At 34.4% G+C, this 24,686-nt stretch overlaps 1 protein-coding gene across 7 annotated transcripts in view; it reads right to left on the minus strand.

The window, feature by feature from the left end:
• The window catches only part of LOC127676063 (histone demethylase UTY), a 119,537-nt gene that overhangs the window by 38,361 nt on the left and 56,490 nt on the right, over positions 1-24,686 (minus strand). For 6 of the 7 annotated variants that reach the window (XM_052171983.1, XM_052171982.1, XM_052171984.1 and 3 more), the window contains 7 exons: positions 23,269-23,395; positions 19,555-19,653; positions 18,264-18,483; positions 17,409-17,543; positions 16,374-16,469; positions 10,033-10,742; positions 1,359-1,488 (listed from right to left, as the gene is read on the minus strand). In XM_052171983.1, the coding sequence (XP_052027943.1) occupies positions 1,359-1,488; positions 10,033-10,742; positions 16,374-16,469; positions 17,409-17,543; positions 18,264-18,483; positions 19,555-19,653; positions 23,269-23,395 (1,517 nt within the window). The remainder of the gene's footprint in view (positions 1-1,358; positions 1,489-10,032; positions 10,743-16,373; positions 16,470-17,408; positions 17,544-18,263; positions 18,484-19,554; positions 19,654-23,268; positions 23,396-24,686) is intronic. The other variant, XM_052171985.1, reaches the window with a different exon arrangement.

Below are 24,686 nucleotides of genomic sequence, written 5' to 3' on the forward strand. Positions count from 1 at the left end.
CATTTTAAAAACTCCTATGAACATGTAAAAAGAACTAGTTAGCCCAAAAGGAACAAATCTTTCATTTTTTTTTAAACATTTTTTGAAAGTTCCCCACCTCCTCAAAGTCTCTCTTTCCAACCTTTATGTTGAATAAGTTTATGTAACGTGTTAAAAAAAAAATCAACAGAAAGCCAGGTGGCGGTGGTGGTGGTGGTGGTGGCGGTGGTGGTGGTGGTGGCGGTGGTGGTGGTGGTGGCAGCGGTGGTGGTGGTGGCGGCAGCGGTGGTGGCACATGCCTGTAATTCCAGCACTCTGGGAGGCAGAGGCAGGCGGATTTCTGAGTTCGAGGCCAGTCTGGTCTACAGAGTGAGTTCCAGGACAGCCAGGGCTACACAGAGAGACCCTGTCTCGAAAAAACGAAAAAAATAAAACAAAAAAAAAAATTGAGAGAAGACAAACCTACATATATGAATATGTATGTAGTATGTATGTATATATATTTATACAAATACACTGAAACAGCATTATACTACATTATTACTTCCCTAGACTTTTGATTATTTCAATTAGAAAAAAATGAGCAAGGATAGAGAATACAAATACTTCAAGGGAAAAAAATGTATTATCTTGGTGGGTGCTTGCTTTGGTTTTGTTCAGGATTTTACTATGTATTCTTGGCTGGTGTGGAAACTCAATCATGAAGAAGAAACTATCCTCCAATTCAGAGATCGGAAGGCCAATTGTTCCAAGTGCTAGGTGTGGCACCAGATCCAGTCAACCAGATCCATGTTATTTTGATATCTCATTGCAATTTTACAATCCTTATGAATGACAAACTTGATAAATAAATGTTCAGTTTTTTTTACTGTTGACAAATGTAAAAAAAACTATGGATACAGGCAAATATTTACTAAGAGCTAACAATAGAAAAGTTTTGTTTTGATGAACTAAAAATTCATTAAAATATTCTTCAATACACTATGTATAAACAAAATTTTCTTTCAGAGACTAGAAAATAAACATACTTGATATTTACATTAAGAGTACCTATTTTTGAGCCGGGCGGCGGTGGCGCACGCCTGTAATCCCAGCACTCTGGGAGGCAGAGGCAGGCGGATTTCTGAGTTTGAGGCTATACAGAGAAACCCTGTCTCAAAAAAACCAAAAAAACCAAAAAAAAAAAAAAAAAAAAAAAACCAAAAAGAAAAAAAAAAAAAAAGAGTACCTATTTTTAAGGTTCAAAATACAAGTTTCTACTTTTGACATATTCAACTCATTAAGAGTAATAATTTTTCCCTAAGATTAATTTGCCTTATAATACTATTCAGGTTAGTCCATACAACTGACTTATTTCTAGTTAAGTTAATCAGACTCACATAAATACTAGGAGTTGGTGGATTCAACTTCTCCTTTGGTAAGGGAGGATATGGTGATGTTGGTGGTCTTGGAGGTGGGCATATATCCAAGAGAACATGACCATTAGACAAACCATTTTTACCTAAATTCCTTTGAAAAGAGAAAAAAGATATTAAAATATATAATGGCTATAAATTAATTTTTTAAAGAAAAAAATCAAAATTACTAGTTATAAGGCAATAATATGCATTTACATATTCTTTATACTGATTCTAATTTTCTAATTTCTTTCCTCAATTCCTGTATAAATAAGAACTAAAATTATCATCCTAATGTTTTCCTTCCTCAAAGGTTCATTAAATTTTAAATATTCACACAAAAAATTAACAACAATATTGCCATTACATTTCTTTTCCTACAGCCTACCAAAAACTATTGCCAAATTAGCTTTCTGGATAATCCAAAATCTATGAAGTTCATTTTTTCTGCCTTGTCCAAATTTATCTTCAGAGCTGGATAGATTGCTAAGCAATTATGGAAACTTGCTGCTCTTCCTGAGGATACAGTTTTCATTATAAACACTTGTAATTCTAGTTTAGGGGAGACAGTGCCTTCTTTTCAAATTCATGAGAACCAGACATACACATGTGGTGCAAATTCATATAGGCAAATATTTTAAACATTAAAAACAAAAATAAATCTTTTCAAAAACATTCTCTCTTAGAGATACTTCTGTAATATTCATTACAAACTCATAGGTATATATTTTTAATTTAATATTTTAAGTGCACAAGCATCGTCACTGTATATATATATATATGTATATGTATATGTATATGTATATATATATGTATGTATGTATGTATTGGCCTATTTGGGGTCCTCAAAAGACAGAAAAGGCTATCAGATACCTTGGACCTAGGCTACCTAGAAGCCACCATGTGCTGGGTACCAAACAGAGATTTCTGCAAGAGCAACAAGTGTTCTTAAGGACCAAACCATCAATTTGGCCAACTTATAATAAACATTATGGTTACAGGTAGTACAAGTTCACATGTTGTATACAATCATTATACAAATAGATAATTTTGAATGAATATTTTCCTTTAGTAACAAGAATTAAAATTGCTAGGTTACAAATTAGTAGGAAAATTGTAAAGATTATTCTCAAACTATAAATTTTATTGGCATAAGACTATTATTTCTAACTATGACATTTAATAAATGAAAAAAACTATTAAAGTTTTCAAATAATTCCAGCATTCATGCCTGCCTATTAGAAATTTAAATATAAGTATCAATGGAGTAGAATTCAAAATATTAAAATTGTAGTAAGGAGTTGAAACTGGAAAGATGGCTCTGGAGTTAAGGACAGTGACTTCTCTTCCAGAAGACTTAGGTTCAGTTCCAGGAACCCACATGGCAGCTCAAAACCATCCATAACTCCAGATCCATGAGATCTGACACCTCTTCTGACTTTCTTAAGGAACAAGTATCCATGTAGCATATAGACATGCATGCGGTTAAATATTCATACACTTTATTTCCCTTTTAAAGTCAAAACTGTTTTTCATAAAAACCATGTTTTCCATTCCAAATTACAGAGCAATGTAAACTGAGGTTAAGACAGAGAGAGAGACAGAGAGTGAGAGGGAGAGAGAGGAAGGGAGACGAAGAGGGGGAGGAGAAAGGGGAAAGGGGGAGAGGAAGGGAGAGGGAGAACGTGAAGGGAGAGAGAGAAGGGGAAAGGGGAGGGGAAGGAAGAGGGAGAGCGGAAAGGGGAAGGGGAGGCAAAGTGAGGCAGAGAAGGGGAGGGGAAAGAAGAGGGAGAGGGGAAAGGGGGAGGGGAAAGATGAGAGAGAGAAAGGGGATGGTGGGGGAAGGAGGAGAGAGAGTGTGCATGCAAGGGCATGTGTAGGTTTATATAAGAAAAAAACATATGAAAGTAAGGCATGTTTGGTTTACTTAATGACAGATTAGAAAGCAATATATTTGATTACATAATGAGTTCTAGGACAGGCGAGGAATTGTAGTGAGAAGTGTCTCAAAAAATGCAAGGATGAAATACTTAATAACTAGCCTTTAATACATATGATTTGATACCATATCTACAACTAGGAAGGTATGGTGAATTTTAAAGTTATGAATTAAGTAAAACCACTGATCCATGTGGATTACTCACTAGTGATAAGTTCTAATACTAAATATTTAGGTACCTATGAAAACACACAGACAGAATAGAGTTAGATTTGAAACAGTTTAAGTTTTTATACTTTAAAATTTCAAAGGTAGAATGTGTTAAAGATTGGAGGTCATATTTATCATGGAATTGGAAAATAAAATTAACCTAATGACACTTAACTATTTTAAAAACAGTAAAACATTGTAAGATTATTTTCAGATATCTTGCTGATTTAGAAACTCATATAAGATTATGTTAGGTATATGATCAGTGGAGCAGCTACAGAGAGTGATCTCCCAGCAGGCTTTCACTTCTGAGCACAGAGGTGAGATTTCCACCTTCTCTCTGGAGGGGACTTGCTAGGAGCACACAGGGCATACAATCAGTGGAGCACCTGGGATGGAAGTCTTCCCACCCACTGCCATTTGCACTAGGGAGCCAGGAAACTCCACAGCCTCCTGTGCACACACCACCAGGAGAGAGAGATCTCCCAGCAGCACTTTCACTTCTGATCTCAGAGGAGTAAGGACACAGGCTTACAGGCCCACAGGAGGAACAAACTCCAGCCAGAGACAACAGTACCAACTAGCACCAGAGATAACCAGATGGTGAAAGGCAAGCACAAGAATCCTACCAACAGAAACCAAGGCCTCATGGCAACATCAGAACACAGTTCTCCCACCACAGCAAGTGCCAGATACCCCAACACACCGGAAAAGCAAGAGTTGGATTTAAAATCTTATCGCACGATGCTGATAGAGGGCTTCAAGAAAGACTTAAATAACTCCCTTAAAGAAATACAGAATATCAGTCAACAGGTAAAAGCACTTATAGAGGAAACACACAGATCCATTAAAGAATCACAGGAGATCATGGATCAACACGCAGAAGCCCTTAAAGAGGAAACACACAAATCCCTTAAAGAATTACAGGAAAACAAAAACAATCAAGTGAAGGAACTGAACAAAACCATCCAGGGTCTAAAAGTGGAACTAAAAACAATAAAGAAATCACAAAGTGAGACATTTCTGGAGATAGAAAACCTTGGAAAGAGATCAGGAGTCATAGATGCAAGAATCAACAACTGACTACAAGAGATAGAAAAAAAAAAGTGTTCCTCTTTCCCCACATCCTCACCAACACCTCCTGTCTCCTGTTTTTAACCTTAGCCATTCTGACTGGTATGAGGTAAAATCTCAGGGTTGTTTTGATTTGCATTTCCCTGATGACTAAGGATGCTGAACATTTCCTAAGGTGCTTCTCGGCCATTCGAATTTCTTCAGGTGAAAATTCTTTGTATAGATCTGTACCCCATTTTTTAATAGGGTTATTTGGTTCACTGGGGTTAAACTTTATGAGTTCTTTGTATATATTGGATATTAGCCCTCTATCACATGTAGGGTTGGTGAAGAACTTTTCCCAATTAGCTGGTTGCCGTTCTGTCCTTTTGACAGTGTCCTTTGCCTTACAGAAACTTTGCAATTTTATAAGGTCCCATTTGTCAATTCTTGATCTTAGAGCGTAAGCTATTGGTGATCTGTTCAGGAAATTTTCCCCTGTGCCCATGTCCTCAAGGATCTTCCCCAGTTTCTTTGCTATTAGTTTCAGTGTGCCTGGTTTTATGTGGAGGTCCTTGATCCATTTGGCAATGAGCTTAGTACATGGAGATAAGAATGGATCAATTCACTCTTCTGCATGCTGACCTCCAGTTGAACCAGCACCATTTGTTGAAAAGGCTATCTTTTTTCCATTGGATGTTTTCAGCCCCTTTGTCGAGGATCCAGTGACCATAGGTGTGTGGGTTCATTTCTGGATCTTCAATCCTGTTCCATTGATCTGCTTGCATGTCACTGTACCAATACCATACAATTTTTAACACTATTGCTCTGTAGTATTGCTTGAGGCCAGGGATACTGATTCCTCCAGGCTTTCTTTTGTTGTTGAGAATATTTTAGCTATCCTGGGTTTTTTGTTATTCCAGATGAATTTGATAATTGCTCTTTCTAACTCTGTGAAGAATTGAGTTGGGATTTTGATGGGTATTGCATTGAATCTGTATATTGCTTTTGGCAAGATGGCCATTTTAACTATATTGATTCTACCGATCCATGAGCATGGAAGATTTTTCCATTTTCTGAAGTCTTCTTCCATTTCCTTCCACAGAGACCTGAAGTTCTTGTCATATAGATCGTTCACTTGTTTGGTTAGAGTCACACCAAGATACTTTATACTGTTTGTGGCTATTGTGAAGGGGGTCATTTCCCTAACTTCTTTCTCAGCCTGCTTATCCTTTGAGTATAGGAAGGCAACTGATTTGCTTGAGTTGATTTTATAACCTGCCACTTTGCTGAAGTTGTTTATCAGCTGTAGGAGTTCTCTGGTGGAGATTTTTGGGTCACTTAAGTATACTATCATGTCATCTGCAAATAGTGATAATTTGACTTCTCAATGGAGGAATGGATACAGAAAATGTGGTATATATACACAATGGAGCACTATTCAGCAATTATATACAATGAATTCATGAATTTTTTAGGCAAATGGTTGGACCTGGAAAATATCATCCTAAGCGAGGTAACGCAATCACAAAAGGATACACATGGAATGCAATTATTGATAAGTGGATATTAATTAGCCCTGAAGCTCTGAATATTGAAGATACAATTAGCATATCACATGATTCCCATGAAGAAGGAAGAAGAGGGTTGGTGAAGATCCTTTCCCAGTCTGTTGGTTGACATTTTGTCCTTTTGACAGTGTCCTTTGCCTTACAGAAACTTTGTAGTTTTACGAGGTCCCATTTGTCAATTCTTGATCCTAGAGAATAAGCTATTGGTGTTCTATTCAGGAAATTTTCCCCTGTGCCCATGTCCTCCACGGTCTTCCCCAGTTTCTTTTCGATTAGTTTCAGTGTGTCAGGTTTTATGTGGAGGTCCTTGATCCATTTGGAGTTGAGCTTAGTACAAGGAGACAAGGATGGATCAATTCACATTCTTCTGCATGCTGTCCTCCAGTTGAACCAGCACCATTTGTTGAAAAGACTATCTTTTTTCCATTGGATGTTTTCAGCCTCTTTGTCGAGGATCAAGTGGCCATAGGTGTGTGGGTTCATTTCTGGATCTTCAATCCTGTTCCATTGATCCACCTGCCTGTCACTGTACCAATACCATGCAGTTTTTATCACTATTGCTCCGAGGTAAAGTTTGAGGTCTGGAATACTGAATCCCCCTGAAGTTCTTTTACTGTTCGACAGAGGGCTAATATCTAATATATAAAAAGAACTCAAGAAGGTAGAACCCAGAGAACCAAATAACCTTATTGAAAAGTGGGGTATGGAGCTAAACAAAGAATTTTCACATGAAGAACTTAGAAGTCAGTTCTAAATGAGATGTCTCTGTCAAATTTCTCCTCTAATGGCTTAGGGAACCCTGCCCAAGAAGATGCCTAAAGATTGTAAGAACCAGAGTGGATGAGGGACACCAAGGGAACAAGACTTTGTAAATATTGCTGGACCACTGCACAGGCACTGGTTTCATGCATATTGCCTGCAGAGTTCCAAGTCAGTTAAGAGTCCCAATACTGAGAGGGAAGGCAGGCAGAAGCTCCATTCTAAATATATAAGCACTTGATAAACTGCCTGCAAAGAGAAATTTTCTTGGTTTTTTTTTTTTTTTAATCACCCTTTGCAAGTTACCCCTCATCCATACTGCTTTAAGTAACCCCAATAAATAAGTAGCCTCAGCAAACTCTGACTCATCTATTGAGGGCAAAAAAGAGCCAGTACACACAGAGAAACACGGGAGAAGTCAGGAAAATAGCTTACCTCTTCTATGGAATAAGCAGTGTAGCTGCTCTTTGCTGAGTGGCATGGATGATGTAGTTTAAAACCTGTCTGAGGACTGTCTATATCTCCTTCAATTTATGTTTTTTCTCAACTCAGATCCTTCTCCTAAACCTTGAGGACTGCATTTACATCATAAATGCATTCTTACAAGTGATGTCACTTGTGCTTTACAACATACTGAGATTTTATGACTTCTATGATATCTTAGAGTCGAGACAATCTTGACAATCACAGGCTTTATGTCAAGCTCCCTAGACCTTAAATCTCCAGCACTATCTGAGCCAACAGTATTCATTCTTGTAAAAGAAGCCAGGGATACTTAGTAAAGAATCTCAATGTAAACATGCCTTAATTGTACACTTGGGAATAATTTAATTTTTATCTGAATACTATTTTTGCCTAAATTGTGCTATACTGAAATATGACTAAAATAAAAATGATCTCAGCCAGATTGTAGAAGTCTTAATCCAGCACTGCTTACAATAAAGTCAGGCTGAACTGAGTTTTCTTTTTGCCTCTTCATAGAGACCATGAAAGCTAGAAGATCCTGGGCAGATCTCATGCAGGCTCTAAGAGAACACAAATGCCAGCCCAGGCTATTATAACCAGCAAAACCCAATCACCATAGATGGAGAAACCAAGATATTCCATGATAAAACCAAATTTACACAGTATCTTCCCACAAATCCAGATTTATAAAGGATGATAGGTGGAAAACACCAATGTAAGGAGGGAAACTATACCCTAGAAAAAGCAAGAAAGTAATCTTCCTTTAACAAACCCAAAAGAAGATACCCACACCAACATAAAAATATCAAAAAATAACAGGAAGCAACAATCACTATTCCTTAATATCTTTTAACATCAATGGACTCAATTCCCCAATAAAAAGACATAGACTGAACTATTTTTCATGAAAATCTTCAATTTTATCAGAAAATGTTTGTACTTCCTCTTTCAATTAATTTAGTAATTTTTATGTCTACCATTTTATCTGAATTTTTCATTATAATTTTCAATTTTAATGGTTTTCTATATATTTCTTCTACTTTATCAGAAATATTTTCCAAGTAAGTCTTCAATTTTATCAGAAAATGTTTATAATTCCACCTTCAATTAATTTAGGAAGGTTTTTTTTTGTCTACCATTTTATCTGTATAATTTTCTATGATATAGTCATTTTTACCATCTTTTCTTATAAATCTTCAGTTTTACCTGAAAATGTTTATAATTTCACTTTCAATCAATTTTTCATGTCTACCATTTTAACTGTATAATTTTCCATGAAATAGTCAATTTTATTGTGTTTTTCTATATATTTCTTGAATTTTATGAGAAATATTTTTCTTATAGATCCTCAATTTTATCAGAAAATGTTTATAATTGCACTTTCTATCAACTTAGAAATATTTTTATTCCTACCATTTTTATCTGTGTAATTTTCCATGATAATCTTCAATTTTAACATATTATTCTATATTTTTCTACAATTTTGTAAGAAATAGTTTCCACTGAGGGGGCATCTGGGAAAGGGGAAATCATTTGGAATGTAAACAAAGAATATAGAAAATAAAAATATTAAAAAAAATAGTTTCCACTTTAATTCTTCAATTGTATCATAAAATGTTTTCCTTACTTTTTCAATTAATTTAGTAATGGTTTGATTTTTTTGTTTTTTGAATTTGGTTTTTTTCAAGACAGGGTTTCTCTGTGTAGCCCTGGCTGTCCTGGAACTCACTCTGTGGACCAGGCTGGCCTCGAACTCAGAAATCTGCCTGCCTCTGCCTCCCAGAGTGCTGGGATTACAGGCGTGTGTCACCACCACCTGGCTAGTAATAGTTTTTTATGTCTACCATTTTACTCTATTTTTCCATGAAAATTTCCAATTTTATAGTGTTCTTCTAAATATTTCTTTAATTTTTTCAGAAATATTTTCTATGTAAATCTTCAATTTTATCATAAAATGTTTTTACTTTCTCAATTAAAAAAAAAGAAAAAATGAGATGTAGCACAAAAAAAGAAAGAAATACATCTCTGGTTGTTTGATTATTTTTATCCTTTATTATCTTTTGTGGTAAGGAGATGAAACCTATTAAGCAAATTATTATGGTCTCAATCTCATAGTTCTGACAGAGTATGACTATTGCTCTATAATGGCTAGTTGCTTCCCAGCTGTTTCAACCCCTTTAAAATTTAGGCTCAAATGTAAGAAAAGCTCTGCCTTAGCAGACTATGGTTTAGAGTTGATATCTGCTAGCACCACTATCAAAAACATAGAGAAAAGAAAATAGAAGAACTTAAAGAACATCTAGGCTTTAGTTTTCTCTACCCATAAGATTTAAGTTGCTGTCAGTTTTACCCCCAGAATTACAGCTATCAACTCTAATAAGCAATAAGAGACAGTAATATTAGAAAAAGGCACATCTTTGACAAAGTTTACAAGAAGGAATAAAAGAAAAAACAAAAAACAAAAAATCACAATGTATCATTATCTAAGTTTAAGGAAAAATCACCCTGCCTATGAAACTGTTTTTTATCCTAACTATAGTCTTTCACACACTTTACAAAGAAAAAATAGTGGGTTTTTTTTTTTCAGTTTTATTTCATGCTTTTGTATGTAGACAGAGTCAATCATTTCCACTTTCAGATGAACTTTAAACACACTAACCTGCATGCTTTCAGAACTTCTGTTGAACTGGAGTATATGGACACAGACATTGATGGTATGATTTGAGGTCTAGGTCTGAGGCCAACATTTACACTGATCGAACTCTCTGAGTTCTCGTGTCCTTCTCCATTAATTGTGTGTAATCCACTGTGAGGACTGATAAAGCTGGTAACAATGTGCGTCTGCCCAGTGAGCTTTAGAGAAAGTGTTTCTGTGGAACTGGCTGAATATGGTAATGAAGTAGAAAGATTATCAGACTTTTCATTATTCACTTTGTCACAAGTTCCAGTGTCATGGTCCACATTGTCAATAGCGTCTTCAACAAAGACAGAAAGCTGAGGATTGTCTACAGTTATTAGATTTGGTGACACAGAATCTTTATTATTAAGGCTGGAAATAGGAACTGATGAGATCTGATGAATATGATTAGAATGCTCCTTTGCAGTAACACAGATATTAGTGTCTCTAACTTGCCTACTTGTTTTAGAACTCAAGCATTTACTTCTTGAATCCTTGCTCTCTTTGGTAAAATTAATGATCTTTTGTTCTTCTGAGGTAGGAATATGTAAGGTGAAATAGTTTTGAGCATCCCCCTTTAAATTTTGAGGCACAGTATGAATTCCATTCTGATTCTGATTATTACTGTTAGCCGCTTGTAGATATCGTGTGGAGCCAGTTTGAAATGGAGGTTGTTGATCTTTACCAAGACTCTAAGAAAAGAAAGAAAAAAAACCATGATTTAAATATTATAAAATCGATGCACACAGTGACAAAATGTTCCCCTTTCCAGTTTTTTTCTGAATAAAAATTTGAAAACTTCATATTGTTCAATACTGATGTACACAGTTACACTAAAATTATTATACTTATTAACAGTCAAGTTACAATACAGATGCATTATAGTAATGAACACAGATAAATTAAGAGGTAATTATGGTTTTTTTATAAATCTAATATATAATTTATATTCTCTGACCTTTTTAAGTTACATGTATGTGTGTGTGTGTGTGTGTATATATATATATATATATATATATATATATATATATATATATATATATATATATATATAAATTTATGAGCCTATATTTAGAAATGGTGTATTTGCATTCACGGTCTCTGATTTAGATAAGGTGCCTAGCTATTTGTGTTTTTTCTTTTTCCTTATTTTTAATTTTTATGAGGCTTTTGCATGCATTTGAATCATATGCATGCAGTATCAAAAGAGGCCAGAAGAATCTGACTTTTGGAATGGAAGAGTTAACGATAATTGTAAGCCACCATGTGGATACTGGAAACTGTTCTGTGTTCTCTGTTAAGAACACAAGTGCACTGAACCATCACTCCAACACTGATACTGGATTTTATATATCTGAATATAAAGTGATACTGCTTAAAAAAATTAGAATGCTTTGCTGCAGTTAGTAAAAGTCTGAGATACAAAGGGAAAGTTGTTATGGCTATGAAAGTGATTTTTGTGAGTTCAAGGTCATCTTGGTCTACATGAGTATAGCCAGGACTAGACAATGACATCTTGTTTTTAAAAAACAACAAAAATCAAGGCTGAAGTGATGCCTCAGTGGTTCTGAACAATGGCTGCTCTTCCAGAGGGCTGAGATTTAGTTCTCAAGATCCACATGGCAGGTCACAACTCCTGCTTATACTGTTATATTTTCCATGTAAAATAACAGTAAACTATTTACATTATTTTTAAATCCTTATTATATAGATAATTGTTATGTAAATAAGCATTTATTAAAGATTTAGGTATGTTATGAAAAGTAACTTCAAGATTTTTCATAGATAATCAGAAAATATGCAGACATAAGTTTAATATTTTTTCTCTTAGCTATAGATTAAAGTATTAGGAATTGTATAGGACCAAGGTCTTAATATGTAGTAGATTACGTGGAGCTTACTTTGTAGAGCATGCTGGCCTCAAATTCAGAGAGATCTGGCTAGTTGAGACTCTGGAATGCTAGAATTAACCCATGGCTATGTCACCATCACCCACACCAAAGAAGTTAAAATTAAAAATTCCATTACTGCACCTTCATTAAGTGGTGAAAGCAAAAATCTGGAGGATAATAAATTTGGATGTCTTTCTTGAATCAAAGAAAACTGAATATTCATGAGAAAAGATTTATAATATATAGGATTCAGTATAGTAATGAGCTGATCTTTATATAAGAAAATTACTATGTAATGTAAAACTTATGTAATATTAAAATAAAAAATAACCAAAGCTATTGAGTAAACTTAAATTTAAAGTATTCTTAATTAAAATAAAACATAATTTTTAAAACTATAAAACAGAGCAGGATGTAATATATTTAAACTCCCAATATCTGATGGCCACAATACAAAATAAAAACAAAAATAAAAGCTGAATGTTTAAACATATTTAAGAAATATATTTAGAAGGGCTGGAGAGATGCCTCAGCAGTTAAGAGCACTTAATGCCCATCCACAGGTTCTGAATTCAAATCCCAGCAACCACATGGTGGCTTACAACCAACTGTCATGGGATCTGATGCCCTCTTCTGGTATGAAGACAGCTACTTATACAATAAGTATAAGTATATGTACTTATATAATAAATAAATAAATCCTTAAAAAATATATATATATTGAAAGAAATAAAGAGGGAATATTTATTAAATTATGAAAAGACTTTGTTGTATATTTAACAGGTTAACTAAGCATTAAAACCAAATAAACACCAAAAAGAGCACCAGGGTATGAGTATCAGCATCCAAATGGTAATTCCAGTTCCAGGGAATGCTGTTTTTAGCCTCTTCAGACTTCTGAGGGCATCAAGAACACACATGGTGAAGAAACGAATACACAGGAAAATATTCACACACATGACAGGTTTAATTCTTTTTTTTACACTGGAAGCTAACTATTACGAAAACAACACTGAAGAAATTTACTAGGGCTGGAGAGATGACTCAGCAGTTAAGACCACCTCTGCTCTTCCAGAGGTCCTGAGTTCAATTCCCAGCAACCACATGGTGGTTCACAACCATCTGTAATGGGATCCTGTGCCCTCCTCTGCTGTGTCTGAAGACAGCTACAGTGTACTCACATACATTTAGAAAGAAAGAAAGAAAGAAAGAAAGGAAGGGAGGGAGGGAGGGAGGGAGGGAGGGAGGGAGGAAGAAAGAAAGAAAGAAAGAAAGAAAGAAAGAAAGAAAGAAAGAAAGAAAGAAAGAAAGAAAGAAGGAAGAGAAATTTACTAAATGTGGTAGAGGCCAGAGACTCAGCTACAGAATCTTTTACCCTTGATACACTGATGTGGAGAGAACCTTAAGAATGATAATGGTTCTCCAAGAATCCAGATGACAAAAAAAAAAAAAAAAAAATTCATGCAAAAGTTTAACGTTTGACATACACACTGGAGAAAATATCATTTTCAACAAATGGTGCTAGTCAAACTGGGCAGCTCCTGTAGAAGAAAAAATAAAATTCAATCCTTATCTCTCAATGCATATAAAACTAAAATTCAAATGAATCAGGGAGCTCAACGTAACGCCCCCAAACCTGAACTGCATAGAAAAGGCAATAGAAAATATACAAGGACTATTTGAACAGGACTAAGACCACTGATTTAAAGCCTCCAGATGAATGATATTAACTGTCAACTCATGACCATATATAAGTAGATCAAGTGACAGAATTAATGAACTATATATCCATAGGAGAGACCATCACTTAAGAATTAAAACTATAAATAAAAGGTAGAATAAACTATGTGTAGATTTCTAAGTAAAAAATGTCAATCTTAACGAAAAATGGTATAGAATAAAAACAAAGGTAATATTCTGGAAAAGCTATACTCCAGAGACGATATTAACATCAGTGATTGCTCCAAGTTAAGGAGTTAAGTACAAATTAAATTTAGAAAAGTGGAATAATTGCTGTGAAGACTGCATAACCCTAATGTAAAGTGTTAAGAGAAATTAAGATGTAGAGAAAGGAGTGGCTAGAGCCATCACAACCATCTGTAATGGGATCTGATGTCCTCTTCTGGTGTGTCTGAAGACAGCTACAGTGTACTCACATAAAATAAATAAAATGCATGTCTTAAAATACAGATATGGAGAGAGAACAGTATGAACATGGACATCCTTACTAACTTTTTTCTCTACAGGTAAAACATCTCTAAAGTATAGCCTAAGAATAACATTTGAGGAACTGGAGAGATGACTCAGGGGTAAGTGCACCCACAGACTGCTTTTCCGAAGGTCCTGAGTTCAATTCCCAGCACCCACATGGTGAATTTCTAAAACTATTCCTTGAATTATTTTATCTTCTCAAAATCAGGCAAATGACGATAAACTATTTGTTTTGTAAGTATTTGTGTAAGAGCTGACAAACGGCCCATCTTTTACTTGAGCAGAGTTAAAACAATTGTTTTCTCCAAGGCCTTCTTGTAGTCACATTTATACAGTTAAGAAATAGAATACATGTATTTTGTGATGGATAAGGCACATTTCCATAATTTCCATTTCCCATAAAATAATTACATCTTGCCACAGTACTATTTCATACAAATTTGGATATGCTGAAAGAACCATAGCCTCCAAAGAAAGGGCCATCTGCAAAGACTTTTCAAAACAAGCAGAATGAACTTCAGACTGATTGAAGCTAGGTGCTCTGGCCAGAACAGCATATGGTTGCTGAACAAAATTTGTAGGCAGTGATGTGTCAGGAACTGGTTGTCCACTAAGAATTCCAAAAGTTTGTACTTGGGCAACTCTTGTTTGTCTCATCTTCAAACATAAAAATAAAATGGACTTGTATAATCTGGAAAATGATTGTTGCATTTCATGTATCCATTTATGGATTCTGTTAATTCTGTTTTGTCAGGTGTGGTGTGATGTGCATGCCGTAAATACCAGCACTTGGGAAGCAGAGGAAGAATTCCTGTTACACTGAGGCCAGCTTTTTTTTTACATACTATGAACACCAGGCCAGCGAGAGCTACAGTTAAAACCTCTGTCTCAGAAAACAAAAGAAAGCAAAACAAAACAAAATACAACACAACACACTTTCAGTGACTGGAAAGATAACTCACAGATTAAGTGACATTGCTGTTCTTCAGCTGATATGAGATCAATTCCCAACACCCAGGTCAGTCAGTTCACAATCACCTTAATTCCACCTACATACACATGGCATTCATTCACATATGTGTGTATGTGCACAAATACAGAAAGAAGTATGACTTATAAATGTAGTTGAAATAGGAAAAGGCTTTACTGAGAAACTTCCCTTGACAGTCAAGAAAAACGCCTGAATCTTTTGTATTAATCAGAAATCTAGAGATGGATAAATAGTTCAAAGGCTAATAGTATGGTCTGCTCTTTTAGAGGACCAAAGTACCCGTGTATCAGCTCACAACCACCGGAAACTCCAGTTCCAAGAAACCTATGCCTTCTTCTAGCCTCCACAGAAACCAAGCATGCTGGTGATACACACAGATATATATTCAGGAATCTCAAATGCACATAAAATAAAAATGTTTTAAAAAAGCAATTTACAGGCTTTTTTCTGTTGTATAGAAGAAGACATCCAATTTCTATTTTAAAACATTAGTGTCAAATTACAAAATCATTAAATTGCCTCAAAATTGTGATAATTACCACATAATAAAAATAAGTACAGAAGCTGAAGAGATGGCTCAGTTAAAAGGATTGGCTGCTTGTCCATAGTACCCAATTCAACTCCCAACACAAATAATATGGTTCACAACTCTGAAATCCAGTCCCAGAAATTCTGCTTCCCCACCCTCACCCTGCATCTCACCCCTTATACTCCTCTTCTGGATTCATCAGGAACTAGGCATGCACATGGTACACAGACATAATTAGACTATGGTAATCTGAATGAAATATCCATCAGTCTCAGACATTTAAACACTAACTCCTCAACCGACAGATTAAAGATTAATTGTACAGCACTGTTGTAGGAAATAAGTCACAGGACAGGATTTGAGATTTCCAAGCATTTTGCATTACCAGTGTACTTTCTCTGCTTCTACCACTTGCTATTCACAATGTGAGCCATCAGCATTCTAGTCCTTGCCACCATTCCTCACTGCTGTAATATAGTCTTACCCATGTGAAATTGTATGTCAGTTCCTATCTCCAAAATTTGTGTGCATGCACTTGGGGACACGCACGCACACATGCATGCACGCACACAAGCACGCATGCACACCCTTCCTAGTATAAATCATTGTGCTTTAGCACAACAAAATAATACATAAAAAAACACACACACAAGGTTTTAATTAACCCTCTAATATGAATACATATAAAAAATCTTCATACCTGTAATTTCTGTGTTGTGAAGTACTGTGTATAAAGTTTCTGCTGCACTGGATAATGGGAAGCTGTCTGAACACTATTCCAGCTATCAGTAACATTCTGGAAAAATTTTATTCAAAAATTAGGAATATTTGTTTAAATTCATATACTACTATATCTAATGAGACAATAATAATTATTAACTGAAATATGTACAAATATATGTACTTTTAACTATATGTAAAACACTATCTAAACACACATTTCCAAACAAATTTTTTAAAGAGGCTTATGCCTCATCTATGTTTTAAAGTAGTGTTGAGACTGTCCAGTATATAGTAAACATTATACTTATTTTAATGTCAATAAACAGTGGTGGTAAAACTACTTTATGGTCATAAAAAAACAACAAAAGAAAGTATTAATGAACATGGATAGTTCACTCTTCCATATACTTATTAGCTAAGACAAAGATTATAAAAGACAAATAAACTGCTTTAGTCTCAGAGATAAACATGCAAGGAGTAAGTGACTACATGTATCTGCTATACATTTGTTAGAATAGTTCTTTTCTTGCAGTAGAAGTGGGAAGCTTTTTTGAGTATCATAAGCATGTGTAACAAGTATTTCTGTGTTATCTGACTAGAATCTAATATAGGTTCAATATTTAGATTATGAGTTTGTAAGCCTATAAATCACAGAACTTTTTAAGAAGTTAAAATATGATTCTATTTATTCGTATTTATCACTGGGCAAAATGTATAGCTTCTTTGAAAAAAAAATAACAACAAAGTTTTAATAACCAACTTCACAGTAAAAATTGTTTCCAAATCATGAAGTTACATGAAGATTTTTAAACTGGTATAACAAATACCTTCCCACTTCAAAGGGAGTCCCATTTTGATCTAAAACTATTTTACAATAAAATATTTTAATTTAAAGATTTTTACATTTTAAAGAATCTAATCCACTATTTAGTATCATAAGTTTTATATTATTATAGACTGAAAAGAAAAAAAAACCTTAAAAGCTGGGCACCTACAGAAGATAACTTCTCACCTGCTGTGCTGTGTTCATGGCACCCTGCCTGGAGGTAAGCTCTGCGGGGATTGGTAGGCTCCATGCCTCCTCAATACTAGGAAGTAATTTAGTTTTATTCTGTAGACTATTTTGTGGAAGGTTACACAACTGAGCCTAGGAAAAATTATGTAAAAAGCAAATTTAACACAAGCCTATTTAAGTAAGATAAAGTCCACTAAATCTTCCTCAATGTTATAGATAATTAATTCTTACAGAAATATAACTGTGAATTGGGGGATTTTCATAAATATTTTAATATAAAGAGAGCAACTAATACATATTTAGGAGAATCAGAACAGACCTATCCTCACACTTTTCAAGTTGCCATATACTTCCCATGAATTTTCAACCAAACATGAAAATTGGGGTTCATGTTCTTTTTTCCTGAAATTATGACAACTTTAGAATGACAGTAACATTGAAAAGTGCACAATAAAATGTATAGCATGTAAACTGATATGCATCACAATATCATATCAAGTGGAAAAATGTTTTAAATTCTTCCTATCTTACTAGAATTAAAAGTAATACTTCAAGATACTAAGATAGTATGAAAACAAGTTAATATCCAAAGACAAATAAAGGAGATGTGATACGTCAGTGGGAAACTTGAGAACCTAAATTTAATCCCCAAGATCAATATGATGAAAAAAGTGAACTGACTTCCAAAAACTGTACTTTTTCTTCCAAATTAGTCCCATGACACACATTTGAACAGCCACATAAAACAAATATAAATAAAATAAAAAATCATTTTAAGACTTTTCAGTCATCATTCTATTGTCACTTATTATATTAGAGAACTTGTCCTTTATAATACTCTTAAGAGATTACCTGTAAAAACTTAATTCTTGATGTAAGTGTAGAGGCATTACTACAGTTTTTGCTCCGAGTTGCATTTAAGTAGCATTTAATGGCATCCTGGGGTTGGTTGCAAGATTCATAAAGAATACCTAAGTCCATCCAGGCTGCTGCATGTCCATGATCCAATTGTACAGCACATATATAGGCTTGCAAAGCATCCATTGGTTGATTTTGCTGTTGATAGAGCACACTAGAAGGAAAAACAATGTGTTTTTTTAGCTTGCTTGCTTTGCTGTTTTAAATAGATGAATAAGGGACTGCAGAGATGACTCCATGATTAAAGAACTTGCTATTCTTACAGAGGACCAGGATTTGATTCCCGTATACATGTGACAGCTCAGACAGAAGTGTTGTAATTCCAATTCTAGGGAATTCAACACTGTCTTCTAGCCTCCACAGGCACATGTAAAAGGGTTAACTCAGGAACTTTGGAAAGGTCATGGAACACTTGCCTCTTCCGGAAGGGGGGGGGGGGGTCTAAATTACATTCCTCAGACCACAGCAAGGTCCCTGCAGCTAGGAAAGGCCCAGAGACCTTTGGCCACCTACCTCATCCCCTAACAACCAATTAGTTTAAAGGTAACACTGTTGTTCCAATCACACTGGACCTAATGCCAGCTGACCTGAGTGTATAAAGACCTGCACAGCCCGGCAAGTGGGTCATTCTCTTCCCATGTGTAGGGCGATCCCAGCTTGCTGGATAGTAAATAAAAATCCTCTTGCTTTTTCCATCTCTGTGTGGTCCACTCAGAGGGTCACGCCAGTAAGATAAGACTCCCCCCCCCCCCCCCCCCCGTGTCTTATACATGCAATTATATTGTATAAATACATACACTCAGGCAGGCAGTTGTATATAACACACACACACTAAATGAGTAAATCAATAAATTTAATAAATCAATACATCAATAAATCTTTCTTAGGTTAAAAAGTCTAGTTGTTCTTGCACAGAATCACAAAACTTTTTTGTGAAGCTTTGATTCACAGCACTAAATGGTAGCTCAAAACTATCTATCTGTAACTCCAATTCCATGAAATCTAACATCTTCTGTGGGCACCAAGCATTCATATAGTGTACAAATATACATGTAGGCAAAACATGCACACACATTAAACAGTTAAAATAATCTTTATATCAATTATAAAATTTAATTGATTACTTTTATATTACTGTAGTGTCTTCAATGAATCCTGTACATCAATTAAGAATGTGTATTGTGAATGTGCTTGTGTGTTGCAGAAGAGAGAAAAAAAGGCTTACCCTATTGAACACCATGTGTCTGCACTTGCTTCTGATTTATCAATGGATTGCCTATAAGATACAAACGCATCCTGAACCTTCCCAATACATGAGTAACACCTGAAAGGGAATACACAGTTATAAATAAAATCTCAACCAATCTTTGATTTGTCAAAATGAGGTATCCTAACGGGCGAAAGTTGACCAGCTCTTATGAATACATGACATTACATAGATATAGTTTTATATAAGAATTCTGATATATAATATACTTCAATTGTTACTAACACATTATATTAGTGAACTCCATGAAAGACTATTGTTTTTCAATGTTGTTATTTTAACGGCTAAACATACAAACCCAAACTTAAGTAGCTACACAATGTTTTTTCCAACATTACAATAGTTTCAATCTATGTGAAAATTACCTGTTCAGAACTTTGGTAATGAATTTAGGTTTTGAAATTAACTGAAAGCAGTCAAAACAATATTCTTTGATGTTACTTCTAAAGAAAAAAAAAGCAAGTCTTTACAGTGCTTTATACTTTTAACTTTATAATCTTACAATTATTACCTGTGAAAGAAAGGGACAATGAATAGAGCCAGATTCTATGCAGTATGAATGAATGGTGATAGAAAATACCGTAAGTATGTTGATATCATTACTAACAAATGTAAGGCTCCTCAGTAAAATTTTTATAGGATATTTAAATATCTTAAACACTTCTATTCTTTAATCACCCAGTGGCAAGTGGCAGGACAAAGGGACCTGATTAAAGGAAAGATAGGGAAATGGCTCAATCTGTAAAGTATTTTGCAATGTAAAAATGGACTTAAGTTTAGATCTGCAATACCAATTCAAAAATCTCCTCATAAAAAAATGTAGCACCTATACTATACTTCCAGAAAGGAGGAGGGAAGCATGCAGAGAAAAATGGGTCCTTCCATGAATCAATGCTAGGTGACTATATAAAAGTTCAATAATTCAAACTACAATTTGAAGGGAAATAGAGGAGACCCAGTTTCAACCTCTGACCTCGAGAAGCATATGCACATTTCAAGCATACAAACATATACCTGAACAAATTAACACAGATACGCCATACAGAAATAACCAAAATGTTAGCAGTGTATACATCAAAAATAGTATAAAATGAATATAATTTTGGATGAACAGAATACAATCAACTCTATATTACAAGTAAAAAAAGAAGGTATATAATTTTTTAAAACAGAACAATTTTAACAATTGAATAACTCATACAAGTGATTAGATGGGAGCAGTGATATTTTAACCATAGTTCATGGGAAAAATTTAATATTAGTTAAAAATATTAGTTTTAAAAGTGGTTAAAAATAGAACGAAGGCCAGGCAGTGGTGGCACACGCCTTTAATGCCAGCACTTGGGAGACACAGGCAGGTAGATTTCTGAGTTCCAGGACAGCCAGGGCTACACAGAGAAACCCTGTCTCGAAAAACATACAAACAAACAAACAAATAAACAACAAAAAACAAAAATAAAACCACAAAAAACCAGAATGAAGATTTTTTTTTTAAGTGACAATTTTGATTTGAAGAACTTAGTACTAAAATTAAAATTACTAAGTTTAATTTGGAACAGTTGAGTTGATAAACAGAGTACATAAAGGAAGGTTACAAGAAAGTCCAAATGACAGCTAAATTTTGTATACTAGCAAATAAGAAATGAAAGATGGAGGCAGCTGTAGAGATTGCAAACCATTTAGTTAAGAAATGTACACAAATTTTATTACTATCAAATCAGTGTAAATGGCCGAAATCTAGTTAGACTGTATATGTTCACAAAAGCTTACTTTTCTTTTTTTTTGGTTTTAGTTGTTATTTACTTTTTTTTTTTTTAATTTTCCATATTCTTTGTTTACATTCCAAATGATTTTCCCTTTCCGGATTCTCCTTACTTTTCTTTAAAGAAAACGTCATTCTATCTGACAAACAGGTGACGAAGTAAACTTTACTACTATTATATGGAAGTACAATCTTTCTATTTTTATAAAGTAAAAATAAAAGCCAAAATCTCTATAAAATCTATAGAAGCAAATGTCAAATCCCAAGAAAATGGAATTAAGTAGCCAAGGGAAAGAAAGGTAGAACACTTAATTAAGAGAATACTTTCCAGAAACCATTTTCACCAAAATTTATCTTCATTAAAACAGTTTGGCCTCGCACTTGGGAGTCAGAGGCTGGTACAGGCACTCTTGTGAGTCTTAAACTAGGCTCCTTTACATAGTGAATTCCAGAACAGTCAGGGCTACATACTGAGACCATGTCTCAACCAAACAAACCAGCCTAGTCTATGTTTAAGATAATTTTCAAATCAGTAATTGACTTCAGCAACAGTTTCCAACTATGACATTCAGACTAGCTGCATATAGTAACTGCTGCACGTAGGTTATCACCACTTAACCAATTTCCTTAATCATCAGACATACAAGACTTCTTTTGTAAAGAATTGTGTGGATTTCATTGTTCTAATAAAATACTAACCTTTTCTTTGATTTCTAAATATAGCAGAAGCTACTTCAGCCTGTACATATTTGTGTCCCTACTTGCAATTTTATTCTTTATTATAACAGTTCTTATTTCAGGAATCGTATTTATAATAACATTTGATTATCAAGCCTCAGAACAGATATGAGTTCTATAACTAAATATTTTTAACTTAATACAAACTAAGTACCTCTAAGGTAATCTTACATGATGTAATTTGCACAGAATAACCCAAATTCTGCCTTGTCTCTGAAAGAAATTACTATATAAACACAAAACAGTATCTACTGGATTTCATAAACCAAGTTAGGAAATGAGCAGTACTGTAACTAAATTATAAGTCCCATGATAATGTTTTTTACAAACTATAAACAGTAACCAAATAACTTTTGAATAAGCAATTACCCAGTATTAATTTTGTTTCATATATAGTTTACTTGATTTAAAGAAAAATATAGTAATACAAAAACTAAAATTTCTTTGAAATTTTAAAAATGACTATATAACCCAATTTGTTGGAAATAAATTATCTGACTAAGAAAACCTGACAGTCTACTAAAACTTGTTAGAGATCAAATCCAAGTGTATAATCAAAAACAAAAGCAAAAATATTGACAGCTCAAGCCATTTAAATAGGCTAGCAATAATTATACAAACTGTCAATAGGAAAGTCTGCTTTTTCACACTAAAATGAAATAAAAGCACAATAGTACTTAGCATGGCAAGATATCCTTTAAGATGCAATAGTAAAACTCATATATTTGTGGCTATATACATATATGTATATATACCTACACACATACACACACACACACACACACACACACACACACACACACACACACACAGCTATAAAACTGGATATAAGTTCCAACTCAATTGAAGAGAAATCGTGCTTAGGGCAAGTGAGGACATGAATCTTAGAGAAATCCTACCACCACAAGTCAGTAGACAAGCATGATTACTACCTACATTCTAAAACTAAACCCTATGCTCAAGTTAAACAAGCTTGTCTTTACAGAAAATGGAGAAGAAACTACACAAGAAAAAAAAAAATCACATAATACAGGGATCAACAGACTATGGAGAGAATAGTTCTAATGGATATAAATCTACAACACAACTAATGCATGTAACACTCGGGAATGTTGCAAAAAAGGATAGCAAGGTTGTAAAACACTATAGACAGTCTAAGAACCTGGCCTTACCTCCCAAGAAAATACCAAGATTGACCAGAATTAGGATCTTCCTCCAGTGACTTTTGGAGATACTGAATAGCATATCTTTCTTTGATGGTCTTGTCTCCTACTAGATCCATATTATGGTGCATCCAACCTATAATTTACAAATTACAATTACTGCCAGATGTGATGGTGCATGGCATTAATTCCCTCATTCTAGAGGCAAAGGCAGAGGTATTTCTTTGAGTACGGCAACAGCCTCATCTACATAGTGAGTTCTGGGCCAGCCAGTGCAACTCAGTAAGACCCTACTGCAAAAATCATATACCCAACAGGCAAGTATTTTCCTCCTGAAGAATACAATGAAGAAAACAAATTAATACTAAATTTTAGGTGTGAGCCTACTTTTTCTAAAATGAAAAAGTACAAAAAAGATTGTAGAAATGTCTATTTCACCCAAAAAGGATATTCAAAGTTATTAAAGAGACTTGTTAAAACAGAAAGAATAGTACTAGTACAAAATGTAATTCACAGCTGGGTGAAGGTAATGTAAGCCTTTAATCCCAGCACTTAGGAAGCAGAAGCAGACAGATCTCTGAATTCAAGGATGGCTTGGTCTATGCGTAAGTTACATGAGAGCTACACAGAGAAATCCTTAAAAATTAAAAAAAAAAGAAAATTCATCAATTATGAATTCTACTCTACTATATTTAATTTTGAAGAAAGATCAAGCCTGGCAGTGGTGGTGCACACCTGTAATCCCAGCACTTGGGAGGCAGAGGCAGGCAGATTTCTGAGTTCAAGATCAGCCTGATCTACAGAGTGAGTTCCAGGACAGCCAGGGCTACACAGAGAAACCCTGTCTCAAAAAAAAAAAAAAAAAAAAAAAAAAAAAAAAAAAAAAAAATCCAAAAAACCAAAAAAAAAAAAAAAGAAGAAAAAGAAAGATCAACTGATATTTCGGTCAGCACATGCATAAAGAAGTTTTAAAAGTCTATTAATTCTACATTTGCAAAACATTATGTAATAAAATAAACCATATAATAATTACAAAGAATAAATCTTTAAAAGATGTTTATATCATATATAACTCATTGGTAGAGCATTTGGATTGCTTGTCTTTGGCCGTAAGTTAAAACCTGGAAAAGGAGAGGACCATGTACATGGTTCAACAAGTGAAAATGACTCACTACAGTTTAATTTGCAGAACCCATGTAAAAGAACAGATCTCCGCAAAGTTGTTCTTGGACCACATGTGCACTGTGACAGGCATGTGAACACATATGTACATTACCTACTCACAAAAATTAAATGCTTTCTTAAAAAAGCATGTACCATAAATGGAATTTATTTAAATTAAGCTTTAAAAAACATAGAAGAAGCCCAACATATTAGTCACTACTTTTACATATACACTAAATATAACAGTATTTGATAAAACAAGA

This window comes from Apodemus sylvaticus, assembly GCF_947179515.1.
Source record: "Apodemus sylvaticus chromosome Y unlocalized genomic scaffold, mApoSyl1.1 SUPER_Y_unloc_2, whole genome shotgun sequence".
Taxonomy (NCBI): domain Eukaryota; kingdom Metazoa; phylum Chordata; class Mammalia; order Rodentia; family Muridae; genus Apodemus; species Apodemus sylvaticus.